The sequence below is a fragment of the Helianthus annuus genome, chromosome 16 (assembly GCF_002127325.2).
Source record: "Helianthus annuus cultivar XRQ/B chromosome 16, HanXRQr2.0-SUNRISE, whole genome shotgun sequence".
Lineage (NCBI taxonomy): Eukaryota > Viridiplantae > Streptophyta > Magnoliopsida > Asterales > Asteraceae > Helianthus > Helianthus annuus.
Genome location: NC_035448.2, coordinates 61,369,549 through 61,388,592, shown reverse-complemented (window position 1 = coordinate 61,388,592; position 19,044 = coordinate 61,369,549). Strand labels below are relative to the sequence as shown.

General features: G+C 36.8%; 2 protein-coding genes and 1 long non-coding RNA gene across 3 annotated transcripts; 1 reads left to right on the top strand and 2 right to left on the bottom strand.

Annotated features, from left to right (window-relative positions):
- Nucleotides 1-10,297: 10,297 nt before the first annotated feature.
- On the bottom strand, nt 10,298-10,743 carry LOC118488337. Its single transcript, XR_004884263.1, has 3 exons — nt 10,629-10,743; nt 10,444-10,543; nt 10,298-10,325 (listed from the first exon to the last, which is right to left on the bottom strand). It is a non-coding gene; the product is annotated as an uncharacterized LOC118488337 (long non-coding RNA).
- A 1,559-nt stretch (nt 10,744-12,302) lies between these two features.
- On the top strand, nt 12,303-15,575 carry LOC110884925 (RING finger and transmembrane domain-containing protein 2). Its single transcript, XM_022132629.2, has 8 exons — nt 12,303-13,251; nt 13,328-13,404; nt 13,760-13,928; nt 14,043-14,131; nt 14,225-14,389; nt 14,470-14,547; nt 15,001-15,104; nt 15,181-15,575. The coding sequence occupies exons 1-8, from the start codon at nt 12,819-12,821 to the stop codon at nt 15,284-15,286; spliced, it is 1,221 nt and encodes a 406-aa protein (XP_021988321.1). The 5' UTR covers nt 12,303-12,818; the 3' UTR covers nt 15,287-15,575.
- LOC110884927 lies at nt 15,562-18,407 on the bottom strand. Its single transcript, XM_022132630.2, has 6 exons — nt 17,984-18,407; nt 17,070-17,252; nt 16,827-16,922; nt 16,541-16,699; nt 16,121-16,285; nt 15,562-16,029 (listed from the first exon to the last, which is right to left on the bottom strand). The coding sequence occupies exons 1-6, from the start codon at nt 18,248-18,250 to the stop codon at nt 15,709-15,711; spliced, it is 1,191 nt and encodes a 396-aa protein (XP_021988322.1). The 5' UTR covers nt 18,251-18,407; the 3' UTR covers nt 15,562-15,708.
- Between the last annotated feature and the right edge of the window lie 637 nt (nt 18,408-19,044).

Below are 19,044 nucleotides of genomic sequence, written 5' to 3'. Positions count from 1 at the left end.
TACGATTGAGCAAATGTGACCCCGAACATCAAGTCACGTATATAGCTGGACTATTGGTGGATGAGGCTCTGTTATGGTGGAACCATCAAATTCGGACGATGGGCGAGACCGCTGCGTATGCTATAACGTGGGACGAACTGAAAGATCTGATGCGTAAGAGATATTGCTCGAGGGCAGAAGTCCAGAAGTTGAAAACAGAACTGTGGAACTTGAAAATGGAAGGACCAAAGATAGCGGAGTATGTGCAGAGATTTAACGAATTATCACAAGTTGCTTTACTCCTGGGGGGACCAGAGTTTAAGAGAACTGAACAGTTCATAAGGGGACTAGCACCCCTAAGCCTGGTATCAACATCTAAACCTTCAACGATCACCGAGGCTATCGACATAAGTGTGGCACTCACGGAAGAAGCAGTTAGACGAGGAGAATTTTCCACTGCGGAGGAGAAAAAGGAGACTGCTATAGAGGCATATGGGGATAACAAGAGGAAGCTCGCAAATTTCAAGATGGTTACTCGGGAGAGTAGCAAGAAGAAGGCCAAAAAGGGAAAAGACTACATGGGTATCCTACCTAAGTGCGACAATTGTTTACGTTATCATGTCGGGCGATGTATATATGGAAAATGTGCTAACTATGGAAAGAGGGGGCATCCTAAAGAAACTTGTTGGCAAGATACCGAATGTGGTAATAGGGGCCAAGACGGTAGTGAAAATCACGAAGGGGACAACGACAATGACAATTGTCAAGGCAGAATGAGTGATAAACAGAAACGTGCTCGAGGTTGTTTTAACTGTGGAAGCAAAAGGCATTTCAGAAAATATTGCCCTAAAAACAATCAGGCACAAGGATGAAAGCTCCCCACCGGAGCAAGGGAGACACGCCAGGGATTCAAGCATGAATATCGGTACGTCCCGAATTACTCAATGTTATGCATCTGTATTGCCAAATACTGTTGCAAATTTTACGATTCGCACCTCTAGAATTCGAGAGTAAAATTGGTTTAAGTAGCGAGTAAGTAGATATTCCAGTACCCATTAGAACTAGCTTAGAGGAAGCTAGTGGAAGCCAAAGCGGTAACTGGGGGCGACAAGATAAAAACCGGAGAGTGTAAGTTTACGATAGATCTACTGCCAGTTAAGCTGGGAAGCTTCGACGAGGTAATTGGGGTGTATTAGTTGCCAAGCGGTTGAGCGGAGATTGATGTTCGCATCCCAATGACGAATAAAGGAACGATCTTGACTCACAAAGCAGGATACGCCACCACAGATCACGAATTGCTTAAGGCACGAAAGTTGTTGTGGGAAGGATGTGTGTTTCCCGGCTCATGTCGGGGACAAGGGAGCCAAAGAACTAAAACTTAAAAGATACCCTCGTGATCGGAGAATATCCTGAAGTCTTCCTCGAAGACTTGCTAGAATTATCTCCTTAACGACAAGTTGAACTTTTGCATCAATTTGATTCCAGGCGTCGCGCCTGTAGTCAATGCACCCTGAGCGACTTACACCTTCGAAAATGCAAGGATTGACAGTGAAGTTTTAGCAGTGGATAGAGAAGGAAGATAACAGACAAGATGTCCCTTTTGGGTAACCCCATTTCTGCTCGTCAAAAAGAAGGATGATGATTCTCAAATAAACATCAACTACCAGGAGCCGAACGAGCTAATGCACGAGAGTCGGTGACTCTTGCTAAGGGTTAACGAACCTCTTACATAACTGACTATGAGGACCCAACTACTACTACATGACTGGTCGATGATCGAGCGTCGTTAGCGGTGAAATTCAGGAAGAAAGTATACCAGGGCGAAATTGTGGGACAATGACTTGTTCTAGACGTAGACAAAATGGAGCTTCCTACACAATGTACAAACCGGATCCACACGGGATACGAAATCTGGAGAATCTAGAAAACTTATATCTAGGACCTTTGGGAACCCAGGACCAAACTCGTAAGGGTTTTACTTAAGAACCCTATCTGTCAACTCAATCAAACATCATTAACTTGACAAACTTGTCATTGCAGTTAACAAAACCAAAAGTACTTAAATTTTCTTCCGTTGAAGTCTTCACTTTTATTTCTAACGAGTAGATAATTGCATTAATTGCATTTCTACTCCCCTCAAAGTAGTTGCATCACGTTGATTTCCTTCGCTGAGAGCGAACACACGTTTGCTTCGTATACTTGGTCACTTCTCCCTGTTGGTAGAAACACATTGCTTCATTTCTTGAAAACCCATATGTTATACATGCACCTTTTACTACGCATGTGGTTTCATTTCGAATAAATGCTTCACTAAAGTTCAAATGTTACGTTGCTAAATCTAATTACTGATTCGTGATTCGAATGGCCTACATTATTGTTATTGTTGACTCTTTTGTATCAAGTCAACACGCTTTCTTGGAACCGCTTTCTTTCAAATTACTTGTTTGCTATCATGCCAAGATTCCCTTGTTGATATGTACATTTATTGCCGGGCTACACTGAGATTAAGTTCAACTGCTTGAACTCATCCACTTCGCATATTCAGTTTCAGACATCATATGATGTATTGAGAGCATCATATTCGAATATTTTTGCAAAGATCTTTTCATTTCGAGTCATAGTAGATTCGGTTGGTCTATGACTCCACTAAATTGTTGATTGATTTCGATACCTTGCAGTGATACTTTCACAGAATTGAAGCTTCGCTAATTGGGTTACTTATTTCATACACGGATTTAATTGCCTATCTATTTGTTAACCATCCATTTTGATATCCACAATCGAAGCAGTCTTAACACAATTGTGTGTTGAGGCAATGGTACATATACTCATTTCATAAGCACAAAGTACCTCCTAACGATTCTTTCGTTATCAATCAAATGCCTTACAGTACTTAATACTTTTTCATCTTCGATCAAAACAGTGACTCTTTGATGATTCCGTATTCAACTGAAAACTTTATGACATTGTGTAAATCAAAACTTCCGGCTTGTTTCGGTACACTTTCATCTGATCTCAAACACGGTGAACTTGTTCAGTCACCGCTATTATGGAATTATGTCATTGCGACACCTTGTGGTGTCATTACAAACTTGTAGCTTGTGCTAATCATGGTCAACCGTTTCACGCAAAAATACATAAACTTTTGTTGACTTGTCATTTAAACATTCCTGATGCAACTACAAATCAAAGCAAGGATACACCAGATTCGCTTGTGTTCACTCAGCGTATTCTCGCAATTCAAAATACTGAATCTTACCATTCGTCTACTCGGGAGTTGACAGATCATTTTACTATTTCATTTGGGTTGTTGATTTTTGGATTCATATAGCGGGTGCTATGTTTCGTGAAAACTCACTTGCACATTGCGATCGATCGTTTAAGAGTCTTATTAGTCAAGGCTCCTCTTTTGTGGAACCCCCCTACTAGCTGGTTTGCACTAGATTATACATCAAGTACGTCTTGTACCTTGACAACTAATGCTAAAAGCACACACCTTTTAACCCTAGGATTCGGGTTGTTATATATTCTTGGACTCACCAAATGTGAGTTAAGGTAGTACAAATTTCGAGGACGAAATTTTCTTAACGAGGGGAGAATGTGACAACCCTAAAAATTACAGGTATCAATACAATTAATTACTTCTTAATTTGTGCTTAATGACTGTGCTTGATTACAACTGTTGATTTAACTGCTTACTGATTACTGATACATACGTACTCATGTATCACATTTTACTACTGTCACTCCATTCATTACACAAACAATAGTGACAAACTTGATGCACAAAAGCACAGTTAGCACAGTGAGCGGATCACCCAATAAACATGCTGCCATTGCCAGCACTAGACAGACATTGTCTCTAAGGCCAGTATGAGCCGGGAATAGATTACTACACTAGTAGGGAGTGTATGGAGGTGAGGATTGTAAAACTGCGTCACTAGGTGATAGTTATAGTGCCGGGAAGTGCCTAAAACATACTTTAACTGCAAAATTCTGCACTTTTAAATAAAATTCAGCATTTAAATATGCTAGTAATATGCAAAAACTTGACAAAATGATACTGTATACCTTCTAAAGTGCCGGGGATTAATTGTGACACAAAAAGCATTATAAAAGACACTTTACGGAACAATTAAGCACTTTAACGGAACGATACCCAACCGAACAACCGGACGTTTCCCAGAACATAAAAATATTGCCAAAAACATTGTTTATACTTTTATGAGCTAGTTAGGGTCCCCGAACACCCTAAGACCCTTTGTATTATACTACACACATAATACTCTAATTAATACATTTGGAACCTAACTAGAACATAACTATCCAATTGAAATCCAACCATAACCCCCCCTTCTTGACGATTTCCAAGGGTGAGACACACCCTTGCCTTTCTTGAATATTTTAATCCAAATGTTGGATATCTAATAGACATATTGTATGTTGGATATTAGAGGAACTTGGTTTATAAGAATGCACCCAAGACATTCATTCTCTTACATCTAACATCAACATCCATTAACAATTCTCCTTCCTTCTTGCTTATGTTCGGCAGCCATCACTACCCACCATAGCACCACCATCAAGCCACTTTCTAGCCATTTTCCATACATACAAAGGTGCAAGTGATCATACAACGAAGCGTGGTGTGTTCGGAAGCTCAAGGACCTCTCTCGTTTTCTTTTAACCACGACATTTCTTCACTTGAACTCTCTTAGTTTTGTGCTAGTGGTAAGCACTTAGATCCTTGTATTTTACTTGTTATTTAAGTGGTTAATGATGTTTAAAGATCAAAAACAAAAGAACTCTAAGAACTTAAACAAGACTTGAAACATAAAGGATGAAGAATGGTTAAAGTAATGAAGTATTGTTAAGATAATGAAGTAATCATGGTAAATCTGAGTAATACAAACAATAATCTGCTGTAAATAACCTGTGTTATGAGATAAATCGTATTAGAAAGGATGACGATCGTATGTGTGCGTTTTAGTAACATTTAACCTTTAAACAGCATGCTGATTTGCACTTTCAGCCGACTTTAACTGGCTGTAAACAGGTCATAACTTAACGAAAAATGTATTTTCTGAAGTCTGGATTTATGTATTATGAAATACGGTTCCAATGGCACTGGAATCATAATTTTTGGACGTCGTTTACTATTTTTAAGGTGCCGTTTTGTAACAGCAGCAAGAGCTGCATTTTTGCTGCTAAAAATATGCGTCCTGTTTTCAGTCGTAACTTGAATTCTGTGTAGGATTAGATCATAAAACTTATATTGTAGATGGTCACCGTTGTCGCCGTGATCCTCCAACTGGAATTTCGTAAATAGGACTCTCGATGAATTTTAAACAAATTATTCCGTGGACTGCAGTCAGAAAAAGATAAATCTGATTTCAGCCCGGAAAATGATTTTCTATAAAATATTGGGGATGATTTGGACCACGATATTTTTACACAATAATATTTGGATCGTGTAAGACATTCTGTAAAAATTTGGGAATTTTTGGAATAAGATAACTGTTTTATTAAAATACCTAAAAACAGCCCAGTTTTGTATATTAAAACTGTAACGATATAAGTAGTATTTAGCATGTCTAAATATCGGGATGGTTATTTGAGAACGAGCTAACATGATTTTACAAAAGAAAATGATACGCTTGTAAGCGTGGACACCTCCAGTTACAGAGAAAACTCTGGCGAAATTTTTCTAGAAATATAACATTTAGAAATATTTTTGGTGACAAGTGTTTATAAATATATTTTTAACTTGTTTTCAAAATATAAATTTCGCCATGATTTTATTACAAAGTAACCAAGTGTCGGAGGTGGATTTTTGTAAATGAAAACTTGTTAAATATATATTGAGAATATATATTTCATAATAAAACGCTTGTGTGCTTACGTGATTATTTTGTGAACCAGATATTACCCTAAAAATAATATTACTTGATATATCATGAAAATACGACTCCAAAATAATACCAACGCCCTCACAAGTAAATATTTAAGTTACATCGGTATTGTTTTTACAACGCGAACTCTAAAATGTAACGCGCGTATTTTCGGGAAATACTCTTAATGGTGTATTTTGACAAAGTATTATTTTAGGAAACTGTATGAAGTAAAATATAATATTTTTGGGAAAATATATATATTTTGGAATCAGAACATTTTAGAAAAGTGATTTAAAATATATTTTCAAGTGAGACTTAAAATATATATTTCGGAATTATAACATATACGTATATTTTGGTAAAATATTATTTGGAAACTGTAGGAACAGAAATATGTTATTTTTGGGAATATATTAACATATTTTTATTTGGAACATTAACATCGAAATACGACGCCATTACTTGGCAGGATATACAGGTACATATATTATTTTAAGAATACGAGTATACAAGTATAAATTACCCCCATCATTGAGAAGGAAATGCGCATATACAATACTTGAGAAGTATAACTCTAAAATAGTTGTCTAACTATTATTCTTGAACTAAAAACAATTATTATAACTTGGAATAATACCAGTATCGTAACTCAAAATCATACATACTAAGACAAGGCACTACCCGTTCGTCTAATAGACATTAGACCATTGTAGGTAGTCGTGTTTGCCACAGAGAATTGGGTTACGAGTACGAAGACGCAATACTCTGAGTTCATGTCCCCCTTTTCTCTTAACTGTTTTCAGTTTTTATACTTCGGGGGTGAAATACATGTTACTTTGATTACGAATACTTTTTACACAGTATGGTTAGCGTAAGGACGGTTACTACTTAGATCATGTGAGTGGGTATGCGGAAACTGGAGGCCATTAATCCTCATTGTAGGACCGAGGGTCATTAGCGGTAGATCTATCTAGGTGTAGCGAGCCCAACCCCTGAGTCCGCTGAATGAACCAGGTGGTGACTTTGAGCCCGACGCAAAAATCTGCTAGGTTTGAGTCTTCCTACAGCACTTCACACATATCATTGGCTTTACAACCCAATGGTGATCTCTTTTTCCTTAATTGCTACATACCAGAGATTTTCATACATACAGACATTTTTACAAAGGTTTATACCTACTCACTTACACATGAACTCGCTCAACTTTATGTTGACTTTTCAAACTACATGTATTTCAGGGAGTTAATGGATCTGGCACGGTATGCACATATTTTCAAGCTGCGTTTGAATAAAGAAGTCATCCAGGGTTTAGAAGGTGTAACATCTTCCTGGACGGGTTACATATCTCTAAATCTAGTATTGTTTAAAGTCTTTTGCTAAGTTTTTACGAACTCATTAAATCAAGTCAAGGTTTGTAACTTATCTTGTGATTGATGTTTTAAGACAAGTATAATATGTTATTTTTCTAAACTCTATTAACGGGTGAATATCTCATGTTTTTATCATATAGCATTGTTATGATTGTTGCTATGGTATTAAGAAGTCACACCAAATAAACCCATGCTTCCGCAAAGCCAGGGTGTGACAGTTAGCACGTTATAGCACGCTATAACCTCTGCTGATGAAGCAAAATGTATGATGAACCTAAGTTCTGCTATGCACCAACAGATATTACACAATTGAACAAAAGATTTATAATATAAGATGTTTAACGGATGATGATCAACAGCTCATATAGTCTGTTGAATCACCCTATTACAGTGCTTAACCTTTAACAGATCTTTAACACTGCTTAGGGGTTAACAGATGTTAGCACACTATAACAGTGCTTAGCCTCTAACAGATGTTAATGTATCTCAGACCCCAACAGTTTTCCGACTGAACAATTGATCAAATTTTCATTCATCAATCTTACAATAATATACAACCCCACTACTTATCCAGTCCATCAATATCACCAAACATGTATAATAAAGGTTAACCTTACTTGATATTCCACCAATAGACATTACATAACATATTCATCATTGTAGCCATTACAAACAAAACTTTTAACCACGGTTTGTTAAAACAACAGTTAACAGACATAAATAAAAACCACAAGGATTCTTCAAAAATAAGTGGTTCCTACTTATCTCTCATAACAATTGTTTTTTCATAAGCATCTAATAGTTAACCTTAGTCAGCTTCTTCCGGGTTCTTCTCACATTAGTGGATAGCTCACCAACATTGGCAACATCAACATCTTGAGCCATCCGCTTTCCATTCGGACTTGATCCAGAATCCTTTTCAACTTCAACGACTGAAGAGTCGGCCGTAACAGAGACAGCATCCTTCCAACAGATCACAAAACAACTATTAATCTCATTTAATAAAATAATGAACTCTTTTTAAACGTACTAAACATACTTTAAAAATAAATACTCACCCTTGAAGTTCGTTTAGCAGACACCTGAGAAGAGTCTGAAAGGTTAACGTCTTTAACGTCAGCTACCTCTTGAGTAACCTAAAGGATCATAATATATGATATCATATAAAAAAGTACACAATCCAGTGTTTAAAACTCAAAAGAAAAATAAATAGATTGAAAGAGTAATTTTATATGCTACCTCATCAGTATTTTCATCACCATTACCATCTCCACCAACCAACTCAGCAATTATTACTGGATCCTCAGTTGTTTTTTGCACAGTATAAACACGATAGTCATTTTTAAGATTGAACTCTGAAACATCAATCTTAAAAGCAGCCTTCTTATTAACCAATCAAAATATCTCATGAGGGAATCCAGTATCATTGGCCTTAACCTGCCTCTCTCTTATGTCACTCGCCGCTAATCCAAGAAGCTTCTGAACATCTCTATCAAACATAACAAAAGAAACACTACCACTCTCATCCTGCACCCGCACTTGCACCTTGAACCTGAAATATAGACAACTAACTAAGTAAACTGCAAAACTATATTCAAATATGAGTCTTAGAATGTTACTTATATAAATATAACTCTAAATAATCATCATTGCTTACTTTGTGGTGATCGATGTACATTCAGTATGAGATCTGATACAAACCAAAGAAGTCACAGGCAATTGAAGAATATCATCTGAAACATTCTCAACATTCTTTAAGTATTCACTTTTACCCATCACCTTCTTGAAACACTTACGACAGGCAGCATAAAACCAACCATACTCTTCTTGCACAATCTTAATTGTCGCAACCACAACACAAGACATTTCCTTTAAAAACACAACACACTTCATGTAAAAACACGCAGGTGATAAACCAAAAAAATAACCAAACTATATACAAAGAAGTGAAACCTCTTCTATCTCGCTAATCTCATTAACATGTTTGTTCACACCTTTAGTTACAAATTCTTTATGTAATGGAAAAATACTCTGAGACGATAGTATCGTCTAAGAAGTAGAACTACTCCTTTGTCCAAACTTCAATATATGCCTTTTGAATACCACAAATGATTAGAATTAGTATACAAATGACATGAAACCAAGTATTTGACTTTACCATCTATATATAATAGAAATTATATTAACAATTACCTCCTCCTTAGCTCATCAACATATAATAGAAATTATATTAACAATTACCTCCTCCTTAGCTCATCAACTTCATCAATTTCTTGATTCAGAAAAATTCGTGTTGCAAACTTGTCACTTTGAACAGTATATTCACCTACACGGAAAAGTATATAGATATTTAATGTATACATGTCTTTCTATTGCCAGAAATAAACAGTATAGTTAAGATTTGCAGAAAGTAACAAAAATACCTTTTCATTCCTTATACTTTCCATGTTGTATAACAGCCATCACATGCTCATGAGGTGGGACTTTAGAAATGAAGTCCTTAATCTGCAGAGCATAATCATTCCACACAGTACACCGCAAACCTTACCACTACATGAAAATAATATTCATATCAAAACAACATTGAATGGATAAAAACAGAAAATAAATCAGGAAAACTATAACATTTATTAAAGTAGCAAATGGTTTCAATTTCAGTACTATATTCACTAACAATAAACTGTAGACCTCATTTATTACCATAATTCAGCATTACATACAAACAATATAAACCTCATTTATTACCATTACATGATCCCACATTAAATATAAACATTCTTCATCTTATTTATTAACATCATTAAATACATTTTATGATCACTACATGACTGAACATATAAACAACAACTTACTCCAAAACTTCAATATCGAAATTCAACTTCTTAGTCTCCTTTGGAGGTCAATCAAAGATTTCAAGATCTCCACAAGAAATCACAGATCCAACAACATCTACATGATCACATTATACAAGAATATAAGTAAAAGTCTCTAATATTATACAAGCAAGACATGATTACAAAAATATACATTACCAACACTCAAAGTGTTTAACACCTCTCCTTGAAGAATATCTTCATAAGCTCTGAAATTGAAACCATACTCAACACCTTGCCAATCTCTCACACGAGTAACAGGTGTGCATCTATAAAAGTTGATTTTATAAGGCTGCACTACTACTTTATACAAATCTTTATTCTCACCAACACCAAACTTCGAAAGAATCACAACAGCATCTTCTTGCAGCTGCCCATCAAAAACAGGTATCAGATGACTCTTAATACCTCCTTGAATCTTAGCACCCTGAAGAACATTTAAAGAAATTATGTTTTGAGCATACAACACTACATTTTCTAAAATAAAACGGAAAAGAAGAGATATAAATTACCTTCTCATCAATGAAGATGATCTCCATTTTGTAACCCTGATTCCATTTTCGTATAATTCTCGCCTTCATGTTCCACATATCCTTAGCAGGATTCAAATCGTTAACAAAACTAAGATTATTATTGTCAACTGATATTGACATGCTTCTAATTCGGAATTCGGGTTGTGATTAAATTTCAAATTTCAAAATCAGAGAAGAAATATGAAGAGGGAAATGAGAAGAAAAGCCTTATATAAGAAGCATGATTGACAGGAGTTTGAATCTGAGTGACATGCATTAATTGCTAATTACTTATTCCCATACATATTTAAATTTGAATTTCTCGGTAATTAGCGTTAAACATCTGGTGATCTAAAAGTATTACGGAAGATAACAACATCTGCTGCTGCTAAGTATACATTTGCCAAAGGAACCAGCTGCTACTTTCTCGTAGATGGGCAGTGGTTGCACTTTAGAATTAGAATGTAGGCCAGACCTTTAAAATTTGAAAATACATAAGGCAGTGGTTTGATGTGGGCCAACTTTGAATTTTAAAGTTTTTTAATATTAGGTTTTATGATGTAATAAGGGTGAAGGGAGTGGTGCGGTGAAGTCATCGGCAAACCAGTTTGCCGGGCGGCAACACCGGCGCCGACATGTTTTCCTGCGCGGCAAACATGTGAAATCGGCAACATCTCACCGATCGACAAAGAAGAGAGAGATGATGCTGATGATGATTGGTGTCTTGTTTTCTGTGTAACGGCTATATAGCCGGTGGAACAGGTGCGGCGACGATGGGCGGAGCCACGGCGGTGTTGGTGGCGGCGAGTGGCTGATGATGCTGATGATGATTGGATGATGCTGATGATGATTGGATGATGCTGAAGATGGAGGTGGAACCGGTGGTGGTGCCGTGGTGGTGGCGAGTGGTGATGGTGGCGGTGGAGGTGACTGTGGTGGAGTGGAGGCCGTTGTGATGTGTGTGTGTTTTGACCGGTGACCTGAGCTCGAGGGTAGGAAAAAAATAAAGGTCTGGGTTTTCACTTGTGGGTGCTAGGGTTTTCTTTGAAGGTGATGGGTATTTGTGGAGGGTAGGAAAAAAATAAAAAAAGAATAAAAAAAGTTTGCCACTTTTAAGTGTTTACACCACTGCCAACACTTTTCACCAAAATTTAAACTCTTCACACTTGCTGACATGGCACACTCTGATTGGTCCATTTTAAAGTTTGCCACTTTCACCTGTTTAACCACTCCCTTCACCCTAATGAGATAAGAAAAGCCTTGTTGGACACCCTCTTATGCTGACACATCAGCTTTTCTTATGTCACTTGGATTTTTCCTTTTATAGAAACTATAGATAGATTATATTAGCACATCGAAAAAACAAAAAGAAGATCCAAATAAATAATTAATTGCTTGTTAGCATAATTATAGGGAATTCAATATAATTGATATTATTTAGGTTATTATTTTACCATTTCTCTATAATTGATTAGATGACACATGACACTTTTCAAATGGTTCTCACAGTTTCTATACAAAATATGGTTTATATTTGATCCTACTCGATAAAATATAAATATAAATTAATCAAACTATTTAAATGGTTATTACAGTTTATATACGAAATATATGGTTTGTATTTCATCTACTTCATACAAATATAAATATAAATTGGTGAAACTATGAGTTATTAGGAAATGGAAGTTGATGAGTTAGTTGGATGAGCAATGAATAAAAAAGGAAATGGAAGTATTAGGAAGAGGAAGTTGGAAATTGCGCGTAAAAATTGTCAACCACCTTCCCCGGCGATAACAACACTCACTCTTAACCTTCCCTCCCTCCCTCCCTCACCTTTCTTTCTTTCTCTATCACCTCACCTCACCTCACCTCACCCCCTATTTCAGACCACAATAATAATATCCTCACTCCTTATCACAAATCACTTTCCCCCCAATTCCAGACCTAATTTCACTCACTGACTCCTATTTTAATTCTTTAACACATCCAACGTGCCGTTCAAGTTCCTTCCCTATCTATCTGCTCAAACCTACACTTTTACTGTTATCCCTTTCTTAAATTCTGTGATTCTTGTTTATGTTTTCATGATTCTAGAAACCGAACCTACTACCTAGGGTTTTGTAGTTCACTGTTGTTGTTAAATTATTGTTGTTGTTGTTGTGTTGATAGATGATTTAGAACACGCTACAAATGGAACCTACTACTTTGAATAATTTATCTTCAACTAGCGGTAGAATAGGTTTCCGTTTCCGATTACGCGAAATCATTCGACCTCCGCTGCTGTTGTTTCTGGAGCACGCTGGCGTGTTCCACACACAATCGCAAGCGGTTTCTGGTTCTGATGGTGAGATGCAGCGTGAGAATGTGGTTACTGATGAGGTTTCTATTAGGATTATGAGTGGTGTGGATGATGATGATGAGGAGGAGGAGGAGGAGGAGGAGGTGTCGGTTAATGCTGTGGCGGACGGTGGTGGTGGTGAACGGATGGATGATGGACAGATGATGCCTTCGGGTTCGTTGAATAGTAATCGGTATGATATTCAGAATGTGGCACAGTGGATTGAACAGATTCTTCCGTTTTCGTTGCTTTTGTTGGTTGTGTTAATACGCCAGCATTTGCAAGGTTTGTGTTTTGCTTGATTTTGTTGTATGGATTTAAATGAAGGTGATCATTGGTGGTAATGGCTCTGAACTTGCAGGTTTTTTCGGGACAATTTGGATTTCTGCAGTCCTGTTCAAATCAAATGATATTCTGCAAAAGCAAACTGCGTTGAAGGTATGATTCAAGTTTGTGAAATCATCTTTTCCACTGCATTTAGGGCCCAAAAGTAGGGGTGTTTATTGGTTCGGTTTATTTGGTTTGAAGTTTTTCCGTTAAAGCTGAAAACGAAACTGAATTAGGGAGTTCAAAACCGAACCGGATAATTTTATTTTATTTTTTTAATCATTAATTGTTATTGCGTTGGGCTAAATAGGACCGGGCTACAAATGTAATTGGATTGGGCTGAATAACATAACTTAAATAACCATTATTTGATATTTAGCTTATACCAAAAACCCAATTTATTTTCGACCGAAACCCGAATTTGTGATAGTTGATACTAAGCATTTGTAAATGTCATTTTGAGCAGGGAGAGAGGAAGTTTTTTGTTCTTATCAGCATCTCTGTGATCTTTATGCTGCATGTAGTTTTTGTTTACTGGTGGTATCAAAATGATGATCTTATGTACCCATTGGTTTTGCTTCCTCCGAAGTCAGTCCCACCATTTTGGCATGCTTTATTCATCATCTTGGTCAACGGTAAGTTCTCATGCGGGCCCCATCTACATTTTTTTCTCGAAGTAGATGGTACCCACAAGACATAAAGTTCAAATAACAAAGAAGAGTATCGCCTAATAAGTTTGTTGACCTCAGATTCAATGGCACGGCAGGCAGCAATGGCTTTCAAGTGTCTACTTTTGATGTACTACAAGAACATCGGAGGTCATAATTATCGTAAGCAGGTGATTCAAGAACACATGTTTGTGTATTGCTTGATGTTTTCTGATTTTTTTTTTCTAGAATATACTCTGACACAAGGATATATGTTTTTCCAGGGTCAAATGTTGACTCTGGTTGAGTACACGCTGCTTCTGTATCGCACGGTGTTGCCTGCCCCCGTTTGGTACCAGTTCTTCCTAAACAAAGAGTATGGAAGTATGTTTTCATCAATTACAACAGGCTTGTACTTGACTTTCAAATTTACATCTGTCATCCAAAAGGTATACTTATATAACACGGTTAATGTATTTTAAAAAACCGACTGTTGTTGGCTTTTCAAGTTGGTGACTGTTTTGTGTAGGTTCGGTTATTGTTTGCTGCATTAAGAGCGTTATCTCGTAAAGAGCTGCATTACGGGTCATCCGCATCTACCGAGCAAGTTAGTAGGAATTTTTAAGATGAAAAATGAAATAATTTTATTATATTGCTTAGAAATTTAGGTGTGGCAATTCCTAACATGAAACACGTTTAATAAACAAGTTGTATTCGGGTTGACCCGTTTAATTAAATGGTTGTGTTTGGGGTGACCGGTTTGGGTTTAATTAAACAGTCGGCCCAACCCGTTTGCCATCCATTTATCTCAGCCCGCCAACCCGTTTACAACTTGTTTACAACCCATCATTCTGTTAACATGTGAAGACTCGTTTAGCAAAATGGGTTGACCCGGCTGTGTTCGGTTTACATGATTTTGTGTGTCAATGTTAAAGTTGATTTCATCCACACACATATATGCCAAGATTGCCATCGATGAGAAATTTTGTTATGTTATTCTTTCATGTACCTCTTTGATTTCATCCACACACGTTTATGAAATTAGAGAAATTTTGTTCAGGTCACTGCTGCTGGAGATCTTTGTGCAATTTGTCAGGAAAAACTGCGGTCGCCAATCATGCTACGGTGTAAACACATATTTTGTGAAGAGTGTGTGTCAGAATGGTCAGTTTGCATCTTTCTGTTTAATATAGTTTCCGAATCTTATTTAATAAATTAATTATTTGTCGGCTTTTAACAGGTTTGATCGGGAGAGGACATGCCCACTATGTCGAGCACTTGTGAAACCTGCGGATATTAAATCATATAGTGATGGATCAACCAGTCTTTTCTTCCAGTTCTTTTGATGATACAAAACAATATGTACAGCTATTTACAACCATGGATCTATCCCGTCACAACTTGAGCGTCATGAATCAATGGTTAGGATCTCTCGTGACCTTTACAAACTAACCGCTGCAGATGGAACTTGTTCCGACAACTATCAGGCCATCTGAAGTTAGATACATTGACCGGTATATAGTACCCATGATGTTCATGTTGATGTTAAAAATGTACGTAATGACGTTCATATGACCCTAAACTGTATATATATTATACATATGTTAATATACCTTGCATATATCTTTCAGATCATGTATGATTTCCTAAAATACAAATGCATACATACATGTACCATAAAAGTATACATGATTAAAACAATTACATTCACCACAAATGAATCAGGTCCAGATGTGAAACAAAACAATTTAACAAAAAAAGAAACAGCTCACATCTTCTGTTGATCGCCTGCGTTTACAACAAAGGGGCTTATGGGTGTAACGGGTGGAGACGAGATACCTCCAATTATGTGTGGGTTTGCGCTTTGAGGAATTGATGGTGCCAAATTATTATTGGTCGCGAGAAGGTTGCTGACGGGGTAAACTTCTGAGACTTCTTCTCGACTCTCGTCTATGTAAACCACATCCTGCATCGTTAGCTGGTGATATTCCACAATTTCCCTGAGAAACCGATTCTCCCTTGCGTAAACTGAGTTCTCTTGTGCCAACCGTGCTTTCTCTGCTAAAAGCGACTCCAGTTGTAGTCGAATCTGCCATGTACACAAAGCAAAAAAATAATTATATATTAACCTCAACCCGATACACGAGTGTCACCCGGTAAAACAGTGTGCTAAAGAATACCAAATCATCGTCTTCGGGGCGATCGCTTCCCCCACCGGTCTCCCTAAGGATTTTGTTTTCCTCTTCTAATTGAGCACAACGCTCCATTGCAAATGCCAGATCGGCCTTCACGGTTTTCAGCTCCCGTAGTAGAACCTTTGCTTTCGCTGCCATTGCCATTGACACCTGTCACGCAACCCCATATCATACATCTCATTTATCTCCAACCAAAAGCTACAATAGTATTCTTTTAAATTTTTTCGGAAGTTTATAATGTTTTTTTAACCATATCTACCTGTTATAAAAAAAAAAAAACTGGACAAAAAGTGTTATAACAGTAACATATAACACTCTATACGAAAAAGTAAAAATAACCTAAACATGCAAAATAGATTGTATTATATGAAATTATGAACCAGTGACACACATATGCCACCTTACGTCTCTCGAGGCCTTCAGTTGAATTTCGGTATCGGTTTTCATCTGCGGTAATTGCCTGGCATTTGAAGCTGGAACTTCCTCAGGCTTTTTCTTAATCTGTAGTTTGCGTGTTTCCTGAATGATTTCTGCAGTTCGATTTTCCACAACAGTCATGCCCTCCTGCAAGGGTAACATGTGTTGAAACATTTAACAATTTCTTGAGACGGTAGCTTCTGTAATTATTATTTTTTCAATCATCGACTGATTTAGACTTAGCTGAAATAAACATGTACATCAGAAGCTTTACCTCAAGAGCATTACCAATGTAATTGAAGGATGATGTAATTGCATTTAGACCCTTCTGCAATGCAGGATTATCTGCCTTTCGACGGTTCTCTGGCAACTATGAATAATTCACATAGGGGCATTGTAAGGGATGTCAGAAGGTGATGTTGAACAAGAGTAAATTCACACTAAAAAGCAGGATATAATCAGTTACAGCAATAACAATAAATAAAAAGATTAGAAACTTTTGAATGGACTTGATTACCTGGCTCTTTGCTTCCATATCAGCCAACTGTTGTCTCCTTCTTTCAGGTGTTTCGTACTGTTGGGCCACATCATCATCGTCATCAATTATGGCTCTAGCTTTTCTAGCAAGAGCACCCCAAAATCCACGTTTGGGTTCTTCTACATTCTTCGTTGTTGTGTTACCATATCTTGTTGAATCATCCTACAACCACGAGTAACCATCTGCTAAGGGAACTACATGATTACTTAAGCAAAGATAATCAACCTTAATATCCAATCAGTAAATGTAATTTAACAAAAATGAAACTGTCAAAAGAGAGAATGTAGAATATAAGAGACCGGCTACACATCACCATTAAGCACAAAACTTTCTTATACCTCTTAAAAACTTATGTTCTACTAGTTAATTGTTGGATATCAAAATACTCACACACACAAACAACGAATAACACTTGATCGAAATGATAGAATGGATATCGAATTACAATATCTCGGTGTCTTCCATCGTTGCAGGAAGTTACACTTATATACAAGGTTGTTGATGGCGGTTAATTGGCAGCAAACAAATACCGTTAATCGGCAGCAAGCAAACTGCCAATAACTACCAAACTAACATTAATACTAACCTACGACAATGTTCTATACATGATACATACACTTATATAAATATAAAACATAATTAAGTTTATAACACTAATATCAATTAATCAACACATAAACCTTCTTCTATGTTCATCAAACACACACAAACTACAAACTAAATTCTTACTTTCAAGTGCCAAAGGTCTAGCCAACACAGTACTGGTTCATTAAGTCACTACTCTAGGGTTCACAACTTTATATTATTGTGCAACTACACTAACACACTAACAACACAGACCACCGGATACAAAACAAACATGTATACATACATAAACCGTGCGTCAATCATACCTTAACAGAAGACGAATAAGAAGAACGAACTGGATTCAACTTCGCTCTAGGCGAACGAGCAGATTCACCATAAGCCGACGAGAGAGAAGAATCACGGTACGCAGACGATGCTCTAATCGCTTGTGCAGCAAGCGACTGTGCGGATGATGAATCGTCGTCCGGAGAAGATGAAGATTCATTAGTTCGTTTCAAATTAGGGTTAGGGTTTGAAGTTCCGTTGTTCAACGTTGAATTTGTGGCAAATCCTTGCTTTCGCCTGTACGCCATAGCGATTGGAGTTGAAATCTGAAGGGTTTGAACTCCGCCGGAGATGCTGCCGGAGCTGTGGAGATGCAACCGCCGGTGTACGGAAGTGGATCCGAAGTGGTTTTAGTATGCACACTCTTTACAGTCAACTTGCTTGTCAATGTTTTTTGTTAAGTTTTTGATGGGCCTTGTTTCCGAATATTAGGTTTTTTTATTAACGGACCTTTCAAAATTACAAAGTGAATTTCAATTTTAAAAAAAGTTTAACAGCAAAAAAATTTTAACATCAAATTTCTTACCCTTTTAAGGGAAAATTTCATAGAATAGTAACCAAGTTTTAAAAGTGTTTTAATTCGGTTACTGGTGTTGTTTTTGTCACAATTAGATAACTTAACATTCAAATCGTGTCATGTCTTTTTTTCACGTGTCAAGAAAAAAATGGAGCATAAGATGTTGGGGTCGAATTATTTTAATATACGAAATTATATTTATTAAAAATAAAAACCATTTAATTACATTAAAATTAAAAAAACAAGTTACAATCCACGTCATCACTCGATGTTAGCATCAAATAAAAGAGAAAAAATAAACAAAAATCCGCATCATCATGGTTACCCATGAAATGGATGAAAAACCCCTTAATTTTAATGAAGAATGAATGTTGAGTGACCTGATTGGAATACTTTTGAAACTTGAGTGACCTAATTAGAACACTTTTGAAACTTGGTTACTATTCTACAAAGTTACCCCCCCCCCCCTTCTTTTAATCTCTGTGTGATTAGTATTGTATTTGCAAAGATTTAGACTCTCATTAG